Source organism: Spermophilus citellus, assembly GCF_964194105.1.
Source record: "Spermophilus citellus genome assembly, chromosome: 9".
Taxonomy (NCBI): domain Eukaryota; kingdom Metazoa; phylum Chordata; class Mammalia; order Rodentia; family Sciuridae; genus Spermophilus; species Spermophilus citellus.
The window spans coordinates 81,302,120-81,328,789 of NC_138191.1; the positions used below are offsets into that span (position 1 = coordinate 81,302,120).

Here is a 26,670-nt window from a genome sequence, read left to right on the forward strand (position 1 = left end):
ACCCAGAATAGCAAAAGCAATTCTAAGCAGGAAGTGTGAATCAGGCGGTATAGCGATACCAGATTTCAAACTATATTACAGAGCAATAGTGACAAAAACAGCATGGTACTGGTACAAAACAGGCGGGTGGACCAATGGTATAGAATAGAGGACACAGAGACTAATCCACAAAGTTACAACTATCTTATATTTGATAAAGGGGCTAAACGCATGCAATGGAGGAAGGATAGCATCTTCAACAAATGGTGTTGGGAAAACTGGAAATCCATGTGCAACAAAATGAAACTGAATCCCTTTCTCTCGCCATGCACAAAAGTTAACTCAAAATGGATCAAGGAGCTTGATATCAAATCAGAGACTCTGCGTCTGATAGAAGAAAAAGTTGGCTCCGATCTACATATTGTGGGGTCGGGCTCCAAATTCCTTAATAGGACACCCATAGCACAAGAGTTAATAACAAGAATCAACAAATGGGACTTACTCAAACTAAAAAGTTTTTTCTCAGCAAGAGAAACAATAAGAGAGGTAAACAGGGAGCCTACATCCTGGGAACAAATTTTTTACTCCTCACACTTCAGATAGAGCCCTAATATCCAGAGTATACAAAGAACTCAAAAAATTAGACAATAAGATAACAAATAACCCAATCAACAAATGGGCCAAGGACCTGAACAAACACTTCTCAGAGGAGGACATACAATCAGTCAACAAGTACATGAAAAAATGCTCACCATCTCTAGCAGTCAGAGAAATGCAAATCAAAACCACCCTAAGATACCATCTCACTCCAGTAAGATTGGCAGCCACTATGAAGTCAAACAACAACAAGTGCTGGCGAGGATGTGGAGAAAAGGGTACACTTGTACATTGCTGGTGGGACTGCAAATTGGTGCAGCCAATTTGGAAAGAAGTTTGGAGATTCCTGGGAAAGCTGGGAATGGAACCACCATTTGACCCTGCTATTGCCCTTCTCAGACTATTCCCTGAAGACTTTAAAAGAGCATGCTACAGGGATACTGCCACATCGATGTTCATAGCAGCACAATTCACAATAGCTAGACTGTGGAACCAACCCAGATGCCCTTCAACAGATGAATGGATAAAAAAAAATGTGGCATCTATACACAATGGAGTACTATGCAGCAATAAGAAATGACAAAATCATAGAATTTGCAGGGAAATGGATGGCACTAGAGCAGATTATGCTTCGTGAAGCTAGCCAATCCCTAAAAAACAAATACCAAATGTCTTCTTTGATATAATGAGAGCAACTATGAACAGAGCAGGGAGGAAGAGTAGGAAGAAAAGAGTAACATTAAAAAGAGACATGAGATGGGAGGTAAAGGGAGAGAAAAGGGAAATTGCATGGAAATGAAGGGAGACCCTCATTGCTATACAAAATTACATATAAGAGGTTGTGAGGGGAATGGGAAAATAAACAAGGAGAGAAATGAATTACAGTAGATGGGGTAGAGAGAGAAGATGGGAGGGGAGGGGAGGGGGGATAGTAGGGGATAGGAAAGGTAGCAGAATACAACAATTACTAAGAGGGCATTATGTAAAATTGTGGATGTGTAACCGACGTGATTCTGCAATCTGCATTTGGGGTTAAATTGGGGGTTCATAACCCACTTCAATCTAATGTATGAAATATGATATGTCAAGAGCTTTGTAATGTTGTGAACAACCAATAAAAAAAAAGATACCAATTAAATTTGTAATTCAGATAGACAACAAAAAACCCTTTAGAATGAATGCTAAATTGTATAACTGAAATGTCCCCAATAAAAAATTTTAATTGCAAAATGGTCACTCAGAAAACATATGTGTTATGAAATGGTTCTTTGAAGAAGCTTAGAAAAATATGAAATGTTGAGATCATGTAACTTGCAAAGATAGCAAAAATCCATGCAATATTTGAAATGTGCTTATAATAAAAAATGTTTATTGATTATCTGAAATTCAGTTTTAACTGGGTGTCCTGTAACTTTGTTTGACAAACTCTGGCAAAGCCAGGAGTGAGTAGATACATGGTTCTGTGTATTTAGGCACAGTTAGGAATAAAAGCCAGAGACACTTTGCAAGCAGTTTCAAACAATAGTAGTCTGAACCCAAGAATGGCCAATGGGAAAAACAGAAAAATTATTTCATTTTAGAGCTGTATGGGAGGTGGAAAGATCAGGACTTGGTATCTGGTTGAATGTGGGGTTGAGGGAAAGGAAAGAATTTGGGACAGTGAAAGTGAAGTATAGTTTTGGTCAATGAAATTGCTAATGAAGATGAGTTTCACTTTGGACATGAGTTGGATATTCTTAAGGAATATTTAACCTACTCAATAGCAGAATGTAATTAGATAGATTCTGGGCAATAAGCTAATTTAATAAAACAGATCCAAAATGTAGGCTCTCTATTCACCTCACTGATTGTTTCTTTGGCTGAGAAGAAGATTTTTAGTTTGAATCCATCCCATTTATTGATTCTTGGTTTTAATTCTTGAGCTATAGGAGTCTTCTTAAAGAAGTCGGGAGCTAATCGGACATGATGAAGATTTGGGCCTACTTTTTCTTCTATTAGGCTCAGTGTCTCTGATTTAATTCCAAGGTCCTTGATCCACTTTGAGTTGAGTTTTATGTGTGGTGAGAGATAGGGTTTTAATTTCATTTTGTTGCATATGATTTCCAGTTTTCCCAGCACCATTTCTTAAGAAGCTATCTTTTCTCCAGTGTATGTTTTTGGCACCATTATTTAATATAATATAACGGTAATTGTGTGAGTCTCTGTGTCCTCTGTTCTGTACCATTGGTTTACAAGTCTATTTGGTGCTAATACTATGCTATTTTTTTTACTATTGCTCTGTAGTATAGTTTAAGGTCTGGTCTAGTGATGCCATCTGTTCACTCTTCTTGCTAAGGATTGCTTTAGCTATGCTGGGTCTCTTATTTTTCCAGATGAATTTCATGACTGCTTTTTCTATTTCTATGAGGAATGTCATTGGGATTTTGATTGGAATTGCACTAAATCTGTATAGTACTTTGGGTAGTATGGTCATTTTGACAATATTAATTCTGCCCTGCCAAGAACATCTTCTAAGGTATTCTTTAATTTCTTTCTTTAGCATTCTGTAGTTTTTGTTGTAGAGATCTTTCACTTCTTTTGTTGATTCCCAAGTATTTTTTTTTTTTGAGGCTACTGTAAGTGGGGTAGTTTTCCTCATTTCCCTTTCAGAGGATTTGTCACTGATATACAGAAATGCCTTTGATTTATGGGATGGTGATTTTATATCCTGCTACTTTGCTGAATTCATTTAGTAGCTCTAGAAGTTTTCTGGTGGAATTTTGTGGGTCTTCTAGGTATAGAATCATATCATCAGCAAATAGCGATAACTTGAGTTCTTTTTTTCCTATCAGTATCCCTTTAATTTCTTTAATCTGTCTAATTGCTCTGCCAGTATTTCAAGAACTATGTTAAATAAAAGTGGTGAAAGAGGGTGTCCCTGTCTTGTTCCAATTTTAGAGGAAATGCTTTCAACTTTTCTCCATTTAGAATGATGTTTGCCTGGAGCTTAGCATAGATAGCTTTTACAATGTTGAGATAGATTCCTGTTATCCCTAGTTTAGATTCTTCTCAGCAAAAGAAACAATCAGTGAGGTGAATAGAGAGCTTACATTTAGGGAGCAAATATTTACCACACACACATCAGATAGAGCACTAATCTCTAGGATATATAAAGAATTAAAAAATATTAACACCAAAAAACCCCAAATAACTCAATCAATAAATGGGCCAAGGAACTCAACAGACAATTCTCAGAAGATGATATCTAATCAATCAACAAATATATGAAAAAATGTTCAACATCTCTAGTAATTAGAGAAATGCAAATCAAAACTACTCTAAGATATCATCTCACTCCATTCAGAATGGCAGCTATTAAGAACACAAACAAGGGGCGGGGGATGTGGCTCAAGTGGTAGTGCGCTTGCCTGGCATGCGTGCGGCCCGGGTTCGATCCTCAGCACCACATACAAACAAAGATGTTGTGTCTGCTGAAAACTAAAAAAATTAATTAAAAAATAAAAAAAAAAACCACAAACAACAGTAAGTGTTGGCAAGGTTGTGGGGGAAAAGGCACACTCTTACATTGCTGGTGGGTCTGCAAATTGGTGCAGCCGATATAAAAGCAGTATGGAAAATCCTTGGAAAACTGGGAATGTAACCATCATTTGACCCAACTATTCCACTCCTCCGTCTATATCCAAAGGACTTTAAAACAGCATACTACAGGGACACAACCACATTAATGTTTAAAGCAGCACAATTCACTATAGCTAAAATATAGAAGCAACCTAGATGCCCCTGGTAGATGAACACATAAAGAAAACGTGGGATATATACATAATGGAATATTATTCAGCATTAAAAGAGAATAAAATCATGGCATTTGCAGGTAAATGGATAGAGTTAGAGAATATAATACTAAATGAAGTTAACCAATCCCCAAAAACCAAATGCTGAATTTTTTTCTCTGATTTAAGAATGCTGATTCATAATGGGGTTGGGGAGGTGAGTGGGAGGATTTGATGAACTCTAGATAGGGCAAAGGGGAGAGAGGGAAAGGGAAGGGGAATGGGGGTAGGAAAGACACTGGAATGAGGTGGACATCATTACCCTAAGTACATGTATGAAGACATGAATGGTGTGACTCTACTTTGTGTACAACCACAGATATGAAAAATTGTGCTCTATGTGTGTTGTATGAATTGTAATGCATTCTGCTGTCATATATAACAAATTAAAATTAAAAATAAATTTTGAAAAACAGATCCAAAGAGCCAATAAGCACATGTCCTGACCCTTATTTATTTATACCTTCTAATTCTTTATATACCAAATTGTTGTTCCTTATCTGTTCATTTTCTGGAACATAAAAAAAATTTTATTCTTGTTTTAAATCTCTTGTTCCAAGCCTTTGTTAGTGATCTAAAAATAGTTTCACTTATAAATACTGCATTTTATCTTTTCCTTTTCATCTCATTGACCTGGAATCTTCTGGCATCTTTTCTTCCTATCCTCTCAAATCAGACTGTGTGTTTTATCTGTCTCAGAGGAATTGCTTCCTTCAGGAACTTCCAGAGCTATTGACTTTGGTTTCCTTGACAACTCCTGCTTCTCAGATTTTTTTTTCTGATTCCTTAAGAGAAATAAGACTAAATCACTGATAACAGTGGACAGAAATAGTAAAAGGCAAGAGCCCAGCATTGCCTCTGAAAAAAAAATATGTATACAGATTTAGAGGAAAGATAAAAAAAATGAGATGTAGAGAGATGGAAGTAAAACCTATGAAGTGTTGCTTTATGTGGTTTGTCAACTCATATGTCTGGGAATTGTTGTGAGGGTTGTCAGGAGATTTTTAAGAGGATTACCTCATTAGGAATCTGTTTTGCCTATCTAACCAAACAATTATCCTAGGCCTGGCTCATAGAGTGTACAAAATAATATTCTTGGTCTAGGATGATTGTCAAAGTACAAATGTAAACCTTAAGAGAAGGAGAAAAAAAAGTGTAGACTAAACTTGCACTTATAGTCATATTAAAGACAGACAGTATGTGCTACAAAGAGAATTGAGTCAAATTAGTAACCACCAAACTTAATTACAGTTCTGATGCATTTATGAAATAAAACCAGTGAGATTTTATTGTTTTGTGCAGTACTGCTGTCACAGAAAGGCAGGAAGCTGAAACTCCAAACCTAGGTTCTTGTGTTTTAACAAAAGAAGATTTAAAGTCACTCACAAAAAGTCATGCAAGAGAAGTTTATTAGAAGTGAAAATTAACTTAATGAAAAGTGAGGCTTAAGAAAAAAGCACTCTGAGGAAAGAGTGTGGGTCATCTTTAGGCAAAGACTGACAAAGAAGACAATGCTGCCCCTCCTCAAATTTATTACTGTTTAATGTTTAATAGGAGAACTGGAGTACCCCTGTACTCTTTGCCAATCAGGTGTTCAATTACTCCTTCCTGTCAGGCAGAGGAGTTTTTCACCTTACTTGGTCCTCTCCAGAACTGTCATGGTGGCCATCCTATTTAGGGGGTTTCATCTACAAGTCCATGTTAATGTGCGCACTGCGGTTAATAGCTGGCCAGAAGTTACCTTAGTGCACCTAAGCTACTAAAGGAATCTTCCTTCCCACATAAAGGAGACACCTTTAGCCATAATTCTTGGCTTCATGTCAACATCAATGGACCTTATCAAGGTTAGCCCATTGATTCTTTGTTCTTTACGTATTTCCCAATTAGTTCCTTTTTCTTCTGTTTATTTTCTACAAATTAACTACCAAACTTTGCTTTCTTGTTTACTATGGAAGAAATTTAAAGAAGAATCCTAAAGTAATTTAAAGAACACTTGTGACCTTTCCTGCATTTCACTGCTACTAACATTTCCCCCCCCAAGACTGGAGACCCTGAATCATCCAAAGATGAAGGATGAAATCAAATCAATAGCTATTTCCTGCTGATTAGGGACATAGGACTATAGAGGAGGTATCTCCAATGTTTGCTCCAATTTGTCAGTGAAATGCTTCAGATTATGAGTAAGATCTATCCAAGGGGCCATGGTAATTCTCTGGCTTAGTAGAAACAGATTGTAAAGCCATCTGGGAGGCAATGTCATATGAACAAACCAAGAAGACATAAGTATTGGAGAAAGACTGATACAACAATAAACATAGCAACATCAAAATTCACCAATGATATGATAATGACTATAGATATCAGCAGTTTCTTCCACCAGAAAATGTCAGAAAACCATGATCTCCAAAGTGGACCCCATGGGGCTGAGACTGTAGCTCAGTGGTAAAGTGCTTGCCTTGCATGCATGAGTTCAATTGCTGGGTTCAATCCTCAACACCACATAAAAATAAATAAAGATAGTGTGTGTTCACCTGCAACTAAAAATATATAATATATATATATTAAAAAACAATTTAAAAAGAAAAGTGGACCCTATGATGAAACAGGTGAAAACATAGCATCTACTTGAAAATTACATCTTTAAGGATTTTAGTTACATTGTCAAGCTGGTCAGGAATGTAAACACAACATTTAGTCTAGAAAATGGCACAATATTTATAAATAAATAAAGAAATCATATTTATAAATAAAAAGTGAAAAATAAAATGAACAAATGAAATTAAAAAAAAAAAAAAAGAAGATGGCACAATTGCCACCCTGAGCTATAGTGAAAACATCCAAAGGCATCAGTTTTCTAATGGGTAATATGAATTGTAATGCATTCTGCTGTCATATAGAACAAATTAGAATAAAAAATTTAAAAAGGAAGAAGAAGGAAAAATAACTCTTTCAGCATCGCAGAGAGTTTTGGGGTGTAATTTGTTAGTGCTTCCATGTGTCAAATTCTGTTCTATAGACTAATCGGAGGAATAAATATCAGAGTTATACATTCAAACCAGTGAAAAACAGATTTAGGAAAATTCTTAGGTCTCAAATTGACTCAGAACAAACTTGTGACTCTGACGGTGTCTTTTGTTATACTTATTAGACATTAATGCATAAGAACAATTTTTAATCACCTTCCAGTTTTACTTACTTTTGGGAGACTAAAACAAATTTACATGTTAAGTTACATTTTTAAAAAGTCTCTCTCTTTGTGGCTGTGTTTTGGTTATATTTTCCTGTCAGGTGTTTAAGACCAATTTGGTCAAAAATTAATTTTTTGATTTGCTGTTAAGTGTCAGATGAGATGTGTCAGGAATTATTCTTAGGAACTTGTGAGAAGCCTTCCAGCTCCTTAAGCTTTCCTCTACCAAGTCAAGGCCTTGCCAACCATATGTGGCTTCCCTTGGAAGCATCAGGGACATATCCTTTTCCAATGACCCTCCTTTTTGCAGAATGTGAACAGGTTGACCTCCTGCTTTCCAGGGTCTCCAATCATGTTTTCACTATAGCTCAGGGTGGCAATTGAGCCATTTTTCAGACTAAATGTTGTGTTTACATTCATGACCAGTTCCCTGATTGAGAGGTCAGGGAACTCCCCAGACTTGCAGGACATTTAGAGAAGTTCCATTATTCCCCGAGTTCCAGCTGACCTTAGAGGGCAACAGTCAAAATATTGGCTGAGTTTTCCTCGGCCCTTTTACTTCCTTCATTTTGGTCTCCAAGTTTGGATTTTAAGCATCCAGCAGGCCAGTTCCACCATTCTTGAAATAGGAGTGACATGCTACTATCAGTACTAGAAATCAGCTTGTTATTCTATATTTCCTGTAGGAGATAACTAATTGTCTTAAATTAAATCAGGTTGTTCTGTTAAAAGTAGTACTTGTGTGAAATACGAACAGGCAACAGTTGTAAATTTTTACAAGGAAAAGACAAAATGAAGTCAGTAAGAGTAATAACATATTCAGTTCGTATAATAACTTTGAACCAAGAAACATAATCTCTAATAGCACTAAGGTATATGTGATATCTAATTAGCCCCTAAAAGACCCATTAATTTGTGAACTCAATAATTGTGAAATTCTTTGCAAGTTTTATTTTTTTTAAAAAAACTCTCTTACAGAATCTGAGCAAGACCCCACCCTTGTACCCCACTGAGCACTCCTCTCCAGAATTTTCACAGAAAAACGTAATGCAGTAAGCCTTAGAGGCACTGTTGAAGAAGATAAAGAAACCCGACTATCCACATCCATGGAGTAAGCTCATCCAAAAAACCCTGAAGGCTACGTGGGATTTGCCAATCTCCCAAATCAAGTTTATAGAAAATCAGTGAAGAGAGGGTTTGAATTCACACTTATGGTAGTAGGTGAATCTGGACTGGGAAAATCAACATGAATCAACTCATTATTCCTCACAGAGTATTCTCCAGAGTATCCAGATCCTTCCCATAGAATAAAAAAGACTGTGCAGGAGGAACAATCCAATCAAAGAAGGTGGTGTTCAGTTGCTGCTCACAATAGTTGATACCCCAGGATTTGGAGATGCAGTGTATAATTGTAATTGCTGGCAGCCCGTTATTGACTACATTGATAGTAAATTTGAGGATTACCTAAACGCAGAATCTCGAGTGAACAGATGTCAGATGCCTGATAACAGAGTGCAGTGTTGTTTATACTTCGTTGCTCCTTCAGGACATGGACTTAAACCATTGGACATTGAGTTTATGAAGCGTTTGCATGAAAAAGTGAATATCATCCCTCTTATTGCCAACGCAGACACACTCACACTGGAGGAATGCCAACAGTTTCAAAAACAGATAATGAAAGAAATTCAAGAACATAAAATTAAAATATATGAATTTCCAGAAACAGAAAATGAAGAAGAAAATAAACTGGTTAAAAAGATAAAGGACCATTTACCTCTTGCTGTGGTAGATAGTAATACTATCATTAAAGTTAATGGCAAGGGTCAGGGTGTGGCTGACCTTAAAAATGGTGAACATTGTGATTTTATAATTCTAAGAAATATGTTGATAAGAACACACATGCAGGACTTGAAAGATGTTACTAATAATGTACAGTATGAGAACTACAGAAGCAGAAAACTAGCAGCTATGACTTATAATGGAGTTCATAACAATAAGAATAAAGGGCAGCTTACACAGAGCCCTCTGGCACAAATGGAAGAAGAAAGGAGAGTGCATGTAACCAAGATGAAGAAGATGGAAATGAAGATGGAGCAGGTGTTTGAAATGAAGGTCAAAGAAAAAGTTAAAAAAAATTGAAGGACTCTGAAGCTGAGCTGTAGTGATGCCATGAGCAAATGAAAAAGAATTTAGAAGCCCAGCATAAGGAATTAGAAGAAAAATGTCATCAGTTTGAGGAGGACAAAGCAAACTGGGAAGCTCAACAACGTATTTTAGGACAACAGAACTCAAGAAGACCTTGGGGAAAGGAGGAGGAGGAGGAGGGGGAGGGGGAGGGGGAGGGGGCAGGAAGAGGGGGAGGAGGGGAGGAGGGGGAGGAGGGGAGGAGGGGGAGGGGGAGGGGGACGGGAGGAGGGGGAGGGGGAGGAGGGGGAGGGGGAGGGGGAGGAGGCAGGAGGACGGAAGGAGGGGAGGGGGAGGGGGGAGGGGAGGGGAGGGGAGGGGGAGGGGAGAGGGAGGGGGAGGAGGGAGAGGAGGAGGAGGAAATTCTCTATTGACCACCACCTATTAGTTGCCAACATGCCAGCTTGGACATCAGTGTTTGTTGGATCTGTTTAACCAATTTGCACCAGTTTTATCCATAATGATGGATTTAACAGCATGACAAAAATTTTTTTTGTTGTTGTTCTTGATGGAGATTAAGATGCCTTGAATTGTCTAGGATGTTGTATACTTAAAAAGTAACAGCCTTAAGTACCTTTCTACATTTTAAAAAAATTTTATTAAAAAGATGTCTTCAGATCCCGAAATAGCGAGAAGAGGAAGATGGCTGCGGGAAGTGAGTAAGCCGCTCCGTGCTCCGCGCCCCGCGCCGCCGCGTCTGAAAAGATGAGACAAACAGCTGTGACTCAGCATTAATCCATCCGGCTGAAACAACTGATCAGCACTTCTCATCATACGGAGGTAAATGCCTACCGAGCCTTCATAAGTAGTGGCCACAGGTTCCAAACGGGGCTTGAGAGAGACAGTAAGGACCCACCCATTGCATTGGTCGCCCGGCAAAGGGAAACGAACTGTCGCCATTTGCAAGAGACACCACCATGGCAGAGAACTGACGTCACCAGACTGCGGCGGAGGAGATAACTTCATTGAAACCTGCTGCTACAGGTGTGTAACCCCCTAGCTTTCCCTCTCCACACATCGGGGAAACCTTAAGGGCCCCTCCCAGTTCTCCCGTGAGTGCTGCAGCCAGCCCGAGGGAATCAGAGGTGGTGCGAGACCCGCGGCGCGGGACTACCGCTCCCACGAGGGCTGACTGCTGAGGTCTCTTGCACCAGCTACGGGGAAGTGGCTACCGGAGTGCAAGTAAAATTCGCTGAGGATTCTCAGCCCCAAGCTCTACAAACTTAGGGTGTGAGGGAATGGCAAACTGGAAGAGTGTGCCCAGTAGTTCATGAAAACAGGGCTCCCGGGAGCAGTAGACCTGGCGTGTAGCCAGTATTGTGGTGAGAGGGGCCTGGCTAGAGGAAAAGTGGGAAGTGACTAGACACAAGAGGAGGCCCTAGGCACGCAGGTTTGGAGACTCGCCCAGTCTGGGAGGAGCTGCTGCACAGTGATTGGTTCCCGCGTATTGACAGGAGAAACTTGACCTGGTGGGCACAGCGCCACCTACTGGAAGAGAAGTTAATCAAACTCTAAGACTGCATTTATTAGGTTTTTTTTTTTTTTTTGATTTGGGTTTTTCTTTCATCTTCATTTTTCTATCTCGTTGTTTTTTTTCTTTTTTTCTTTCTTTTTCTTTTTTCTCTTCTAATTTTAATTTCAATTTTTTTAATTATTATTATTATTATTTTAAATTTTTTTCTTTTTTTAGTTCCTATTTCTTTCTTCTTTTGTCTTTTCATTTTTCTTATCCCCCCTTCCTTGAATTCTACCTGCTTACTCTCATTCTCTTTACTGACTTCTTCCCTTCCCTTCTAATACCTTTCCTCCCAAGCATCAAATAAATTTATAGGAGTAAACAGTAACTCATCAGTCAAACAGAACAAGAAGCAACATGAGCAGCTTCAAGAAGCAAGGAAGAAAAGGAGTACAAACAATGCAGGACAGCCTAAATATTCAGGAGGACCTAGAGTCATCAGAAAAATGGTCATATAAAGACCTCAAGGAACACCTTAGACAGATGGAATGGAACCTTAAAGAGGATACAAGACAGCAAATTCAAGCAGTGAAAGAACACATTGAGAATGAATTACATAAACAGATAAAAGAAGAAGTTAAGCATCTCTATCAGGAGATAGAGATTATAAAAAATAATCAAACAATAATTCTAGAAATGAAGGAAACGATAAACCAAATTAAAAACTCAATTGAGAGTATCACTAACAGAGCGGAGCAAGTAGAAGCCAGAACGTCAGATAATGAAGACAAAATATACCATCTTGAAAAGAGTCAAGCCAACTCAGAAAGGCTGGTAAAAAATCACGAGAAAAACATCCAAGAGTTATGGGATAACATAAAAAAACCAAACTTACGAGTCATCGGGATAGAAGAAGGTACAGAGATTCAAACCAAGGGAATGAGAAACCTGCTGAATGAAATAATTACAGAAAACTTTCCAGAGATAAAAATGGAAAAGATATACAAATTGAAGATGCATACAGGACACCAAGCACACAAAATCACAGTAGACCAACGCCAAGACACATTGTTATGAAGATATCCAATATACAGAGCAAAGAGAAAATATTAAAAGCTACAAGAGAAAGGAGACAAATTACATTCAGGGGTAAACCAATAAGGTTAACAACGGATTTTTCATCACAGACACTGAAAGCAAGAAGGTCATGGAACAATGTATTTCAAACACTAAAAGACAATGGATGCCAACCAAGAATTCTGTATCCAGCAAAATTAAGCTTCAGGTATGACAACGAAATAAAGATCTTTCATGATAAACAAAAGTTAAAAGAATTTGCAGCCAGAAAACCAGCATTGCAAAGCATTTTGAGCAAAACACTACACGAGGAAGAAATGAAAAACAATAACCAAAACCATCAGTGGGAAGTGCCTCAGTAAAGACAGAGGGCGAGGGGAAAGATAATCACGGAGAAACAAACTAAATTTTTTTTAAAAAAAGGATAAACAATCAAACATGGATGGAAGTACAAACCATATATCAATAGTAACTCTGAATGTTAATGGCTTAAACTCTCCAATAAAGCGACATAGGCTGGTATCATGGATTAAAAAAACAAATCCAACAATATGCTGCCTCCAGGAGACACATCTGATTGGAAAAGACATACACAGGCTGAAGGTGAAAGGATGGGAAAAAATATACCACGCACACGGTCCTCGTAAGCAAGCAGGGGTGGCCATCCTCATATCGAATAAAATCGACTTCAAGACTAAGTTAATCAAAAGGGATAAAGAAGGTCATTATATACTGTTAAAAGGAACCATTCACCAACAAGACATAACAATTATCAATATTTATGCACCAAATAATGGTGCTGCGACATTCATAAAACAAATTCTCCTCAAGTTCAAGAATCAAATAGACCACAACACAATAATTATGGGTGACTTCAACACACCTCTCTCACCATTGGACAGATCCTCCAAACAAAAGTTGAATAAAGAAACTATAGAACTCAATACCACAATCAATAACCTAGACTTAACTGACATATATAGAATATATCAACCATCATCAAATGGATATACTTTTTTTCTCAGCAGCACATGGATCCTTCTCAAAAATAGACCATATATTATGCCATAGGGCAACCCTCAGTAAATATAAAGGGGTGGAGATAATACCATGCATTTTATCTGATCATAATGGAATGAAACTGGAAATCAATGATAAAAGAAGGAAGGAAAAATCCTACATCACATGGAAAATGAACAATATGTTACTGAATGATCAATGGATTACAGAAGACATAAAGGAGGAAATCAAAAAATTCTTAGAGATAAATGAAAATACAGACACAACATATCGGAGCATATGGGACACAATGAAAGCAGTTTTAAGAGGAAAATTCATCGCCTGGTGGTCATTCCTCAGAAAAAGAAAAAAACCAACAAATAAAACATATTGTGGGGTCGGGCTCCAAATTCCTTAATAGGACACCCATGGCACAAGAGTTAATAACTAGAATCAACAAATGGGACTTACTCAAACTAAGAAGTTTTTTCTCAGCAAGAGAAACAATAAAAGAGGTAAATAGACAGCCTACATCCTGGGAACAAATTTGTACCCCCCACACCTCCGATAGAGCCCTAATATCCAGAATGTACAAAGAACTCAAAAAATTAAACAATAAGAAAACAAATAACCCAATCAACAAATGGGCCAAAGACCTGAACAGACACTTCTCAGAGGAGGACATACAATCAGTCAACAAGTACATGAAAAAATGCTCACCATCTCTAGCAGTCAGAGAAATGCAAATCAAAACCACCCTAAGATACCATCTCACTCCAGTAAGATTGGCAGCCACTATGAAGTCAAACAACAACAAGTGCTGGCGAGGATGTGGGGAAAAGGGTACTCTTATACATTGCTGGTGGGACTGCAAATTGGTGCGGCCAATTTGGAAAGCAGTTTGGAGATTCCTGGGAAAGCTGGGAATGGAACCACCATTTGACCCTGCAATTGCCCTTCTCGGACTATTCCCTGAAGACCTTAAAAGAGCATGCTACAGGGATACTGCCACATCGATGTTCATAGCAGCACAATTCACAATAGCTAGACTGTGGAACCAACCCAGATGCCCTTCAATAGATGAATGGATAAAAAAAACGTGGCATTTATACACCATGGAGTATTACGCAGCACTAAAAAATGACAAAATCATGGAATTTGCAGGGAAATGGATGGCACTAGAGCAGATTATGCTAAGTGAAGCTAGCCAATCCCTAAAAAACAAATGCCAAATGTCTTCTTTGATATAAAGAGAGCAACTAAGAACAGAGCAGGGAGGAAGAGCAGGAGGAAGAGACTAACATTAAACAGAGACATGAGGTGGGAGGTAAAGGGAGAGAAAAGGGAAATTGCATGGAAATGGAAGGAGACCCTCATTGTTATACAAAATTACATATAAGAGGTTGTGAGGGGAATGGGGAAAAAAACAAGGAGAGAAATGAATTGTAGTAGATGGGGTAGAGAGAGAAGATGGGAGGGGAGGGGAGAGGGGATAGTAGGGGATAGGAAAGGTAGCAGAATACAGCAGTCACTAATATGGCATCATGCAAAAATGTGGATGTGTAACCGATGTGATTCTGCAATCTGTATTTGGGGTAAAAATGGGAGTTCATAACCCACTTGATTCTAATGTATGAAATATGATATGTCAAGAGCTTTGTAATGTTTTGAACAACCAATAAAAAAAAAACGTATACAGAAAGGAGAAAGATATGGGGGAAAGGCAGGAGAACAAAGGAAGCCTAGGACATATAAAAAGGGTTCACACCTCACTTCTTAGGATACCAGGATACCGCTATGGCCCCCTTCTCCCTCCTGGGAGAAGTCTATGTTACCCCTTTTTAAAATAAACCCTGCTTCATAAAAAATAAATAAAAAAAAAGATGTCTTCAATTTAATGCAAGAGAACATTTTACTGTTGTACAATCATATTCTGATAGTTTGATTGTTTACAGGATATTCCAGAATAAAAGGACTCTGGAAGGTTTTCATGGAGGATAAATTGACATAATATGATGCTAACTATGCTTCTCTATGATAATTATAATATAAAGATTCCATTCAGTGCAACCTATACAATAATGTAATTTAGTCTAACACAGTTGACCCTATTTTTTGACACTTTCATTGTTTAAAACTACACATGGAAAAAAAAAACCTATATGCTTACAGTGCACCTAGAGCTTTTTTATAACACCCTCTTTCTTGTTTGTTCTGGATTCTTTAAATATGTATTATTTTCATTTAGTGCCCTCTTAGCCAGAATCTCATTACTGCTTCATTTTTGTAATAACATTTAATTTAGTTATTTTCCATATATTTGCCCTGCTAAAATAGAACATAGCATCTTTCATATGGTAGGATCAACAAGGAAACTTTCCTTTAACTCCCTTTTAACATTTTATGGTAAGTAGCAGGGGGAAATGCATTTATAGATCATTTCTAGGCAAATTGTGAAGCTAATGACCAACCTGTTTCTACCTATATGCAGTCTCTTTATTTTATTAGAAATGGGCATCATGGCCTCTTAAAGAAAAAAAAAAGTCACCATTCTGCATCTAGCTATATCCACTCTCTGACACTCACCTTCTAAAATACCAGACTTTACTTCTAGAAGGACCTGTAACTCAAGTAAGGACTTGTTCTAATTTAAACACAGCTACTTTTCCTCCTAGAAATGTTGGAGGGGAATCCCACAAGTCCTAGCTGTAAATTTCTTAGTTTGAGGAGAACTTCAGAGCCTTCCAATGTCTAATCCAGACCTCACCATCTTCACAGAAGGGAGTTTCTTTATGGAACAAGGAGAATACAAGGCTGGATAAGCTGTGGTCACTTTACTTGATACCTTAGAGGGACAATCTTTGTCCTCTGGTGCAAGCACACAGCTTGTAGAATTGATAGCCCTAATGAGAGCACTGGAGCTAGAGAAACAATAGAGAATTAACATTTACACTGACTCTAAATTCTTACCTAATCCTGCATGCACATACAGAGATTTGGAAAGAGAGAGGATTTCAAACAACAGGGGGAATGTCCATAAATATCTATGAGCAAATCTTAAAAAAATGTTAGAAGCTGTTCATTTCCCCCAAAGAGGTAGCAGTAATCTACTGTTAGGGACAGCAAAAGGGAATAGATGACATAGCAGAAGGCAATAGAGGATCAGATTAACATGCGAAAGAGGCTTCTAAGTGGCCTTTGCAGCAAACAACAACATTAACCTTGTGAGTATGGACAGGCCCTCCCCCAGAGATAAGACCTAAATACACCCAGAAGGAGACACACCAGGCCTTATCTAGAGGAGGTATTCTCTTACATTCTGGGTGGATTCAGATGAAGATAACAAACTCTACTTACCTGCTAACTCTTGCAATGGAAGATATTACACACCCCACACCAATCTTTCCATTTAGGAGAAAAAACACTCTAAAATTAACTCAAGAGATATTTCAGGGAAGAAACATTTCAAAGACAATCTGTTAGCACAAAAGGACAGAGCAGGGTACAAACTTCACAAGTCCTCAGAGCCTTTATTCAGCAATAGAATTACATTTTCCTGGTGGAAAATGAACCACTGGCCATAGCAGGAGTCTGTGCTTATATAGGTTACACTGAGAGGTGACTTAATTACAGAGTGTGTCAGTTTGGGCACTCAGGAATTTGGGATTTGGGGCTGAGGGTATAGCTCAGTTGGTAGAGTGCTTGCCTCACATGCACAAGGCCCTGGGTTGAATTTGAGAAAAAGGAATTTGAGATTTGTTTTTACTAGACCAGATGAAGAATCTGGAGTCAGCAATCAGTATCTGGGAAGGGTTTATTTTGGGGAAAGAATCAATGTTTTGGCCTCCTCCCGGACACTGTCATTCTTGATAGATATCTCCTCCCCACGGTTTGTTTCATCAATGGAGAAGAATGTATTGGGAATGGATCAATGTTATCAGTATATCCTTCCTCAATCCCTCTTCCCAGGCCACATTATTTTGGGATTTGTCATTTTCCATATCTAACACAATCCACCAAATCGTCAAAGCTTGTAAGACATGTCAGAGAAATAACTTGCTTAACTCTGCCAAGAAGCCCCCAGGTTTACAAAAGACAGGACAGTTTCCTGGGGAGGACTGGCAATTTGATTTAATTCATATGCATAAGAGTGGTAGTTCTGATATTTATTGGTTATGGTAGAAACCTTTTTTTTTTTTAAAGAGAGAGTGAGAGAGGAGAGAGAGAGAGAGAAAGAGAGAGAGAATTTTTAATATTTATTTTTTAGTTCTCGGCGGACACAACATCTTTGTTTGTATGTGGTGCTGAGGATCGAACTCGGGCCGCACGCATGCCAGGCGAGCGCGCTACCGCTTGAGCCACATCCCCAGCCCTTTTTTTTTTTTTTTAAAGAGAGAGTGAGGTGGGGGGGAGAGAGAGAGAGAGAGATAATTTTTTTTTAATATTTATTTTTTAGTTCTCGGCGGACACAACATCTTTGTTGGTATGTGGTGCTGAGGATGGAACCCGGGCTGCACGCATGCCAGGCGAGCGTGCTACCTCTTGAGCCACATCCCCAGCCCAAATTTACAATTCTTAATGTTAGAACAAAAGGAGGAGAAACACTCTTTTCAGACTGCTATTCATTACGGTGTTAAATTATGGCCTATAACTGAAACTTTATCACAACCAGATCATAGGAAAACTTTCACTTTAAAGCAGACCGACCTTCAGACCTCTACAACTGTTAAGCCACATATAGGCCCATTCACTTCTTGCTTTCCACTATCACCACCAACATGTCAAAGGTATAAGGATGGTTACTATCAGATTTAGGGTGAATATTTGTTCCTTATACCCACCATTGGGTATCTAAACCAAAAAGCCCCAATCTATTAGTAACAACGTAACCATACCTATGACAAATGGCCTAATGTTACTCGAGAATTAGGATGGACCCAAGACTCACTATGCCAACAATTGTGATTTTATAGGCCAGTGATTGGTTAGGGACTAATTAGATCTCTACACCTGAAATTAGCTGGCCAACACCCAATGGGACTCAATGGATGTATGAAACTAACTTATGGCCCTGGCTTCCCCCAGGTTGGATAGGAAGATGTACTATCGAGTACACCTGGATGCAAGGCAGATGGACCCCAAGTAAAGAACAGCCAGCAAATCTCCCCAATCTCAGACATAGATGGGGACAAACTGTTTTTTGTTGGTATTATCATCTAGCTTGTTTTTTATTCCACAAATTGGTTTAGAAGATGTAATGTGGCACATGAAGACCCTAAACAATTGTACTCAAACTGCCCTCCGTGACATTGAGGAAACTATTTCTCCTTAACACAGAAGTAACACTCATGAGGAAAGGCATCTTACAAATCAGGATGCCTTTAGATGGCCTCACTGCAGCCCAAGGTGGCACTTGTGCCATTATTAGAACTGAATGCTGTGTTTATATCCCTGTCTTGGCAATGTGACTAACATCCTTAAAGATTTGCATTCCAAGAGAGAGGCCATGTCTTTGCCAACCTTGTCATGGGGACAAATTCTTAGTTTTTGGTTCTTTGGTTACCTCCTGTTGGAAAACATTGTTAAATCTGTGGTCATCATCATACTCATCGGTGTGTTCATATGCTTCAGCATTTATTGTTGTATTAATCTTATTTCAGTATCATAATTTCTTGTTTCTCTTATAGACTTCCCAACTCTCATATGATCCTCTAGCCTATTGCTTCTCAACCAGACTTTTACTGAAAACCCTTCTACCAACCTGATTTCTAAAAGGGAACTTCAAACTGCTTGCCCCACCACCTCTTTCAGTTTGAAGCAGCCAGAGCTGTTGTCCCATTTCCTTACAGTGGAAAGGAGTCCCTAAAATTAGAAGGGGGTGGGGTTGATGAAGCAAGAATTAAAGACAGGCAGTTAGTGTAGATAGGTGATCAGATTGGAATGAGAAAATGAAGGCAGATTCTGGTCCAGGAAGTTGGAGACCACCACTGGGAGATTGGAATGGCCATGTCTCCCAGCCCTTTGATGACCAAGATTACCTGCCTATACTAACCCTCCCAAAAGGTTGTTAATGAAGCAACTCCTGAGCAGACAGGAAGCTGATAATTAATGCCTCCTTGGCTGCAGCTCCCTTCCTGCCCAGCACTCCACCTTGGCCCTTCCAGCCCACCTGCTCACCTTGCAGTCACCTCAAGGGCATCTCCTAATCATGCATGCAGGATGGGGGGAAAGGAACAAGATAAGGGAGAAGGGTGCAGGAGAGCAAAGGAAATTTAGGTGTATAAAAGGGACAGGACTTCCTCATCCCATGGATGTGACTTTGAGTTCCCTTCTTTCTCCCAGGAGAAGTCTGTATTACTATTCTTTGAATAAAAAATTTCTTGCTTTCTAAGCTTGCCTTGGTGCTTCTCTGATATTATACTTCAATATTTGAGGAAGCAGAACTCATCAAAGGTAATTGGAGGTATCAGTTCCTCCTCCTCCTCCTCCTTCTTTCCTTCTTCTCCTCCTCCTCCCCTTCTCCTCCCCCTTCCTCCTCCTCCTTCTTTCCTTCTTCTCCTCCTCCTCCCCACTTCCTCCTCCTCCCCACTTCCTCCTCCTCCTCCCCTCCTCTCCTCCTCCTTCCCCTCCCCCTCCTCCTCATCTCCTCCCCCTTCCCCTTCCCCTCCTCCTCCTCTTCTGCCCCCTCCCGTCCCTCCTCCTCCTCCTTTTTTTGGGGGTAGCTTTATAAGCCTGTCCTTAGCCTCAATTCTGGTGGAAGGTTGCAGAGGCAACTTGATTGGTGCCCTTCTGTCACATGGAGAATAAAGACCCATGTCCTGCTTCAAGACTGATCTGGTGACTTATTTCTAACGGGCCACAACAGCAATACTTTTGTATACAGAGTATTCTTGCCTTTGTCTTCCTAGCATCTATCCCACTGAAAACACTGTAATGAAATAGTTCAGCGGTTAGGGTTTGGCCCCACCTCTTTCTCAGAGGTGAGTTCTGATTGGCCAAACCGAATCAGGGTCATCACCTCTTCCTCAGGGATTTGTTTACGTATGCTAAATCTGAGCCAATCATCGTTCCGTAGGATGCCACAAGTGGACAAGGTTGTCGCGACTGTAAAATTTCTGTGGTCGGGGACCTCAGGACCCTGCAGGAGGAAGGGTCCCTGTTACCGCTGGTTACCATCTTGGGTCCTCGAGGGAAACTGGCCTGAGGAGGGCGCTCCAAACACAGAGTGCCTGAGTGATCAAGAAACTGATGTGGGATTTGGAGGTGGCAGACTGCTCTTGAAGACTGTCTCCGCACTTCTCTATTATGTGAATACATCCCTTTAAGCCAGTTTCAGTTGAATTTGCTTTTAATTATGAATGAAAAATTTATAATTGATCCTAAATATTATATCCACTCTTGAGCTTTGCATAAGAATCCAGGAAAGCAATCGTCAATTTAAGATTGGGATTATTTATTTAGTATCTCATCACTGAGTTTATAGATGTCTTGGTAGGTTGTAGATACTTTCGCATTTATGTTTTAATTGATTGGTTAATGCAACAACTGTTTATTGTTAATAGCAAGCATTCAGTATCTGTAAGACACTGTGCACATTGCAGTGATAAATCCTTCAGTACCCAGAGACCTCAAAGGACTAGTTGAGGAAGCAGTCAAAGGTACCAAGGACGCATATAGAAGTGATAATGGGAAATCAAAAGTTAAAAAAAAAAAAAGAAGGAAAAAGGAGGGAATACCTAATTTAGAATTTTGGATTATTGGATAGAAGAAAAGGAGGGAAGGGCAGAAAGACCTCTAAGAAGGGCTTCCAACTTTTGGTTTTGTGCCATGGACCTCTTTGGTGGTGTGGTGAACTCTAGCGATCTATTTACAGAATAGTATTTCTGAATGCATAATCTTGGGATTACCAAGGAAATTTAGTGTATTGAAATTGCTATCAAGTATTAAGCTTTTGATTCAATATATTTACATCTTTATTATTTCATTAAAAAAGAAGATCTAACAGGGTAATAACATAATTTTAGGAATTAATAAGTATAAGTGATATTTTGATATTCCAAGTATAATGGAGTATGAAGATTTAGGTGGTTTCTTTTGGTTACAAAGTCACAGATATTGCTAATGCTTATACTGTTGAGGTTTGTGGCCTATGTTCAAAATAAAAGGACATGCTAAATTTTATTTAGTAGTTTAGTTCAATGTAAATTCCTGGGCCTGACTTCTATGTTGGGTAAAAACACAAAACAAAAACCCTCGAGAGAAAAAGAGAACATTTGAACTAATTTTTGACAGACTGAAGGAGTTACCTAGTTGTGTAAAATGGAACTGAATTCTGAACATATAGAATAACATGTAGAAGTATGGAGACGTGAGAGGTTAAGGAAGTTAGAAGATTACTTTGGTTGATTGAAGAGTGAATTTGAAAGTGTAGTAGGAGGTGAAACTAGAAAGTTTGACAAAACCTATGGAATATGGGTACAAGAAAGGTTGATTGCACATTATGGCGATTAAATGTGATACTGTCTTTACTGTGTTTGAAAATCTTTATAAACTCTCTATTTACTTAGTATATATAGCTGAAGTTTCCTACATTGCTCTTTGTGATCTTACCCCAACTTTCCTTTCTATTCTCATTTACCACTGTTTTTACTGTCATCTAATTTGCTCCAATGATTCTCAAATATCATGCTACATTTATACATTCCATTCTCTTTAACTATACTCATTAGCTGAGTGATCCCTTCTTGTACCTTATTTTCCTACTCTGTAATATAGGGTTAGTGGGTAACTCATAGCAAGGATTAAATCAAATAGTTTTTTTTTTTGCCTTGCCCAATTCATACATATTGTTTAAAACCCAATTCAGACATTGCTGCCTTCAGAAAGATTTCCTGATCATCTGATTTATATTGCTTCCAGATAGAATTAATAACTATTCCATATCCTATTGGGGATTTTTGGGGGAGGGATTTCTGGGGACTGAACTCAGGGGTACTTGACCACTGAGGCACATCCCCAGCCCTATTTTGTATTTTATTTAGAGACAGGGTCTCGCTGAGTTGCCTAGCACCTTGATTTTGCCAGGCTGTCTTTAAACTCATGATCTTCCTGTCTCAGTCTTCCAAACTGCTGGGTTTATAGGCATGGACCACTGTACCCAGTTTCTATTGGGATCTCATATAATCTCAATAATATATTTTTCATAATGTAATTTTATATTTCTATATCACTTTTTCACTATTATATAATGAGCCCTTAAATGTAAGAGCTGAACATTTTTTATGTCTAAAGTGTTTGGTTTTACTGGATGGATAGTTAGGAGTTTTCACATTCATCCAGGGATGGCAGCCATTAATAAAGTACTTTTAAATTCTGAATCCAGTGGTAAGATGCTTCACAGATAAATGGTAGAATATTCTGTTTTTTTTATAATAGTAGGTTTTGATAACAAGAGGTAGCACTGTTTGTATACAGATCCTTTAAGTGTTTGTATTTTCAAGTTTTTTTTCCCCTATATTGGTTCCTCTTAATTTTTCACTATACACTCTCTCCCTCAGGGAACTCAGCCACCCTGGGGCATCAATTACTGTATAATGATAACTCCTGTATTTGGTCTGAACTCAGTTCTCTATCTCCTAAGATTCATTGCTGAATTTCCAAGATGTATACCATCTAATTTCCTTTGGATGAGCAGTAAGAATTTTTGACTCAGTATGCCAAGATTGAATTTTTTTTTTAACTCTTAAAACTTCTGCAGCCTCATTCTTATTATTTTGTTTCATGCACTCATCCTCTCTCACCTGAATTATTGAACACTATTTTTTTTTGGGGGGGGTTGCTGGGATTAAACTCAGGGGCACTCAACCACTGAGCCATATTCCCAGCCCTGTTTTGTATTTTATTTAGAGACAGGGTCTCACTGAGTTGCTTAGGGCCTCACTAAATTGATGAGGCTGTCTTTGAACTTGAGATCCTCCTGCCTCAGCCTTCCAAGTCACTGGGATTACTGGCATGAGCCACCACACTCAGCAACTGCACACTTCTTTTAAAAATTAATTTATTTTTCCTATTAATATAAAGTAATACTTTTCCTTTGTACAAAGGAATTCAATCCAGGGAATATGATTTAGCAGTCCCATCTCCAGGAGATAACCATTGTTTACTACATGTGATATATAATATTCTACCAACCTTCTGCATGCATATATATATATATTTTAAAAGTAATGAGTTTTTTTAAAGAGAGAGAGAAATAGAGAGAGAGAGAGAGAGAGAGAGAGAGAGAGAATTTTAATATTTATTTTTTAGTTATCGGTGGACACAACATCTTTGTAAGTGGTGCTTAGGATCGGGCTGCACACATGCCAGGCGAGCCCGCTACCGCTTGAGCCACATCCCCAGACCCTTCATGCATATATTAACACTTATTATTACTACTGTTTGGTTCATGCATAGCTTGTTAGTTTCCTTGTCTTTAGTGTAGCCCCTTGCAATTTTTTTGGGGGGGTGCTGGGGATTGAACCCATGGCCTTGTGCATGTGAGGCAAGTGCTCTACCAACTGAGCTCTATCCCCAGCTTGCAATCTGTTCTTTATATATACTTTTCTTAAGTATGAGTGACTTTTCTAAAAACAAATCTCCTCCTCTTGCTCTTTCTCTGTTTAAAATTTCTAAAAGACTATCCATTTTTTTAAAGGATAAAATCTAATTTTTTTTTTTTTGTACCAGGAATTGAACCCAAGGGCATTTAAACACTAAGCCACTGAGCCCTTTTTATTTTTTAATTTTGAGACAGGATCTGGCAAGGTTGCTTACAGTCTTGCTAAATTGCTGAGGCTGGCTTTGAACTTGTGATCCTCCTACCTCAGGGTCCTGGGCCTATTGGATTACAAGTATGAGAGCCACTATGCTCAGCTTAAAATCTAAACTTTCAAGGCAACATACAAAGGCCTACATGGTGTAGCCTTTCTTATCTCTTTAGTCCTAAAATTATGCCACATTCTAGCATTGAGGTATTGAGCAAGTTTTTTCCAAGAGAAGATGATCATGCTTATCACAAGGACATAACAGTATATAAATGTCGAGTGTATTGCCTGGCTTAGAGTTAAAAATAAATATTGGCTATTGTGAAAGCACTAAATATTATTGTATGTATATTATCAGTCTCTCTTGCTCTCTAAGGAGGCTCCTTTGAGGTCTGAATGGGTAATATTTGAATGAAAGTGGCTCCCCAACAACATACACACCAAAAAAAAAAAAAAAGTGTGTGGGAGAGACAGAAAGAAAGGGAGAAAGACTGATTTGAAAATATTTGGAAGCAGAAACAGACTAAAGGTGAAAACCTGAGTTACAGGGAAGGATGAAGAGAGACCCACAAGTTTTTGCAACCCTCTCCCCTTCGGAATGAACCCATGTCCTCACGCATACTAGCAAAGCACTGCTGTACTACTGAGCCACATTCAGCAGCCCTGTTTGTTTTCCCAGAGAAGGAGATGATAGGGGTAGGAATAAAGAAAGAAGAGATTTGAGAGACACAGCTGTCAAAAAGTAAATAGGACTTTGGAAAGAGAAATGGGTAAAGATCTTTAGAATGTTTCTGGAAACCCCACCCTCCACCAATTTGGGTGACTTTGTCAAAGATTTATGGTTGTTAGATTTACTTTTCTTTAGAATTTGACAATATTGAGATTGGACATGAACTAATCCTATGATATTCTACTTGCACAATTATTTGACATTCATGAGCATCCACTACAGTAACTCCGGTATTTGCCCCAAATTAATTCATCTAACAAATATTTGAGAGGCCTCTCCTTAAGGTCAGTCCTTAAGTTCATCTAAGATGACTTTTGTGACATCCCAATACTAAAATCTGCCCTCTCCTTTTTGGTGTAACCCAGTTCCCCACATCTGCTTCATTCGTTGCACTATTAGACATTATATTTAACTGTCTTTCCTCCTCTAAGTGCTTTTTGTAGTTTGGAGAGGCGTTTTATAAATCTATTAGCTCGGCGCATGGCGCATGGCATCATGTAGGTGCGTAGTACTTGTTTATTGAATGGATGTCCTGTGGCATCTCGGTGACATCACATCCTGTGTGCAATGGCGTCATTCTGCACTCTGAGGGAGGCTCAGAGGTCTGAGGGTTTAATCACTGTGTATAACGTGCAGCAAACACCTCCAATGCTGGCTAAGGTTTCAGACCGCCCACAAGAAGCGCGGCCAGTAGGACCGCTAAGTTTGTGTCTTCCAGCTCCAGACTCCAGCTGAGGGCGGCGGCACGCTGCGGGCTAGAGAGACTGGGACTCCGGAGGTCCGGAGGTGAGAGAGAGAGACGAGAGAGAGAGAGAGAGAGAGAGAGAGAGAGAGAGAGAGAGAGAGAGAGAGAGAGAGAGAGAGAGACAGAGAGACAGAGAGACAGAGACGAGAGAGAGGGAGAGAGAGAGAGGGAGGGAGAGAGGGAGAGAGGGAGGGAGGGAGAGAGGGAGGGAGGGAGGGGAGAGAGAAAGAGAGCGGGGGCAGCACACTTATCGCGGTGTTTCCTCCCTTTCGTTCCCGGGGGAGTTCTCGCGAGACCAGCAAAGGGAAGATGGCGGTTCCCTGGTTTTTGGTGTGAGGCAGTGGCGGCGGCTGCGGTGGCTGCTGCAGCTGCGGCGGCGGGGACTGGAATCCTGGTGTCTTGGGCACCAGAGTTGTGGCTCCCTTTAGCGAGCTTGCGTGCGTCTCTTGGTGCCTAGGCGAGAGCCGGCTTTTCTTCCAGGAGATGCGTTTGCCCCGGGCTCGAAGGTGCTCTGGGAGTTCATGCTGCGCTGGAGGCTCCTGGCCGCCGCTCTAATCACCTCGTGCCGCCGCAGCGCCCGCTCCGTCGCCCGCGGTGAGCCTGCCAGATCTACTCCCTGCCTCTGGCGGCGGTGATGACCGGGGAGAAGATCCGTTCATTGCGGAGGGACCACAAGCCCAGCAAAGAAGAGGGGGACCTGCTGGAGCCCGGAGATGAGGAAGCGGCAGCTGCTCTCGGCGGCAGCTTTACCGGAGGCAGGATTGGCACTGGCAGCAGCGGCAAGGGCGGCAAAGCCTGTCATAAGATCTTCAGTAACCATCACCACCGGCTGCAGTTGAAGGCAGCTCCGGCTTCCTCCAATCCCCCTGGTGCCCCGGTCCTGCCGCTGCACAATTCCGTGACTACCACTTCTCAGTCCCCGGCTCTCCTAGCCGGCACCAATCCTATTGCAGTCGTCGCGGATGGAAGCAACTGCCCCGCACACTATCCGGTGCACGAGTGCGTCTTCAAGGGGGATGTGAGGAGACTCTCCTCTCTCATCCGAACACACAATATCGGGCAGAAGGATAATCACGGTGAG

The 26,670-nt window shown here is 39.7% G+C and overlaps 1 protein-coding gene and 1 pseudogene across 3 annotated transcripts in view; both read left to right on the forward strand.

The window, feature by feature from the left end:
- The first annotated feature begins 8,713 nt into the window (after nt 1-8,713).
- Nucleotides 8,714-26,224, forward strand: LOC308655534 (septin-7-like; annotated as a pseudogene). Its single transcript has 3 exons — nt 8,714-9,938; nt 25,569-25,630; nt 26,047-26,224. The product of its transcript is annotated as a septin-7-like (transcript).
- Nucleotides 25,882-26,670, forward strand: part of ANKRD13C (ankyrin repeat domain 13C) — an 81,260-nt gene continuing 80,471 nt past the window's right edge. For both annotated transcript variants that reach the window (XM_081307487.1, XM_081307488.1), the window contains exon 1: nt 25,882-26,665. In XM_081307487.1, coding sequence (XP_081163613.1) covers nt 26,224-26,665 — 442 coding nt within the window. In that variant the 5' untranslated portion in view covers nt 25,882-26,223. The remainder of the gene's footprint in view (nt 26,666-26,670) is intronic.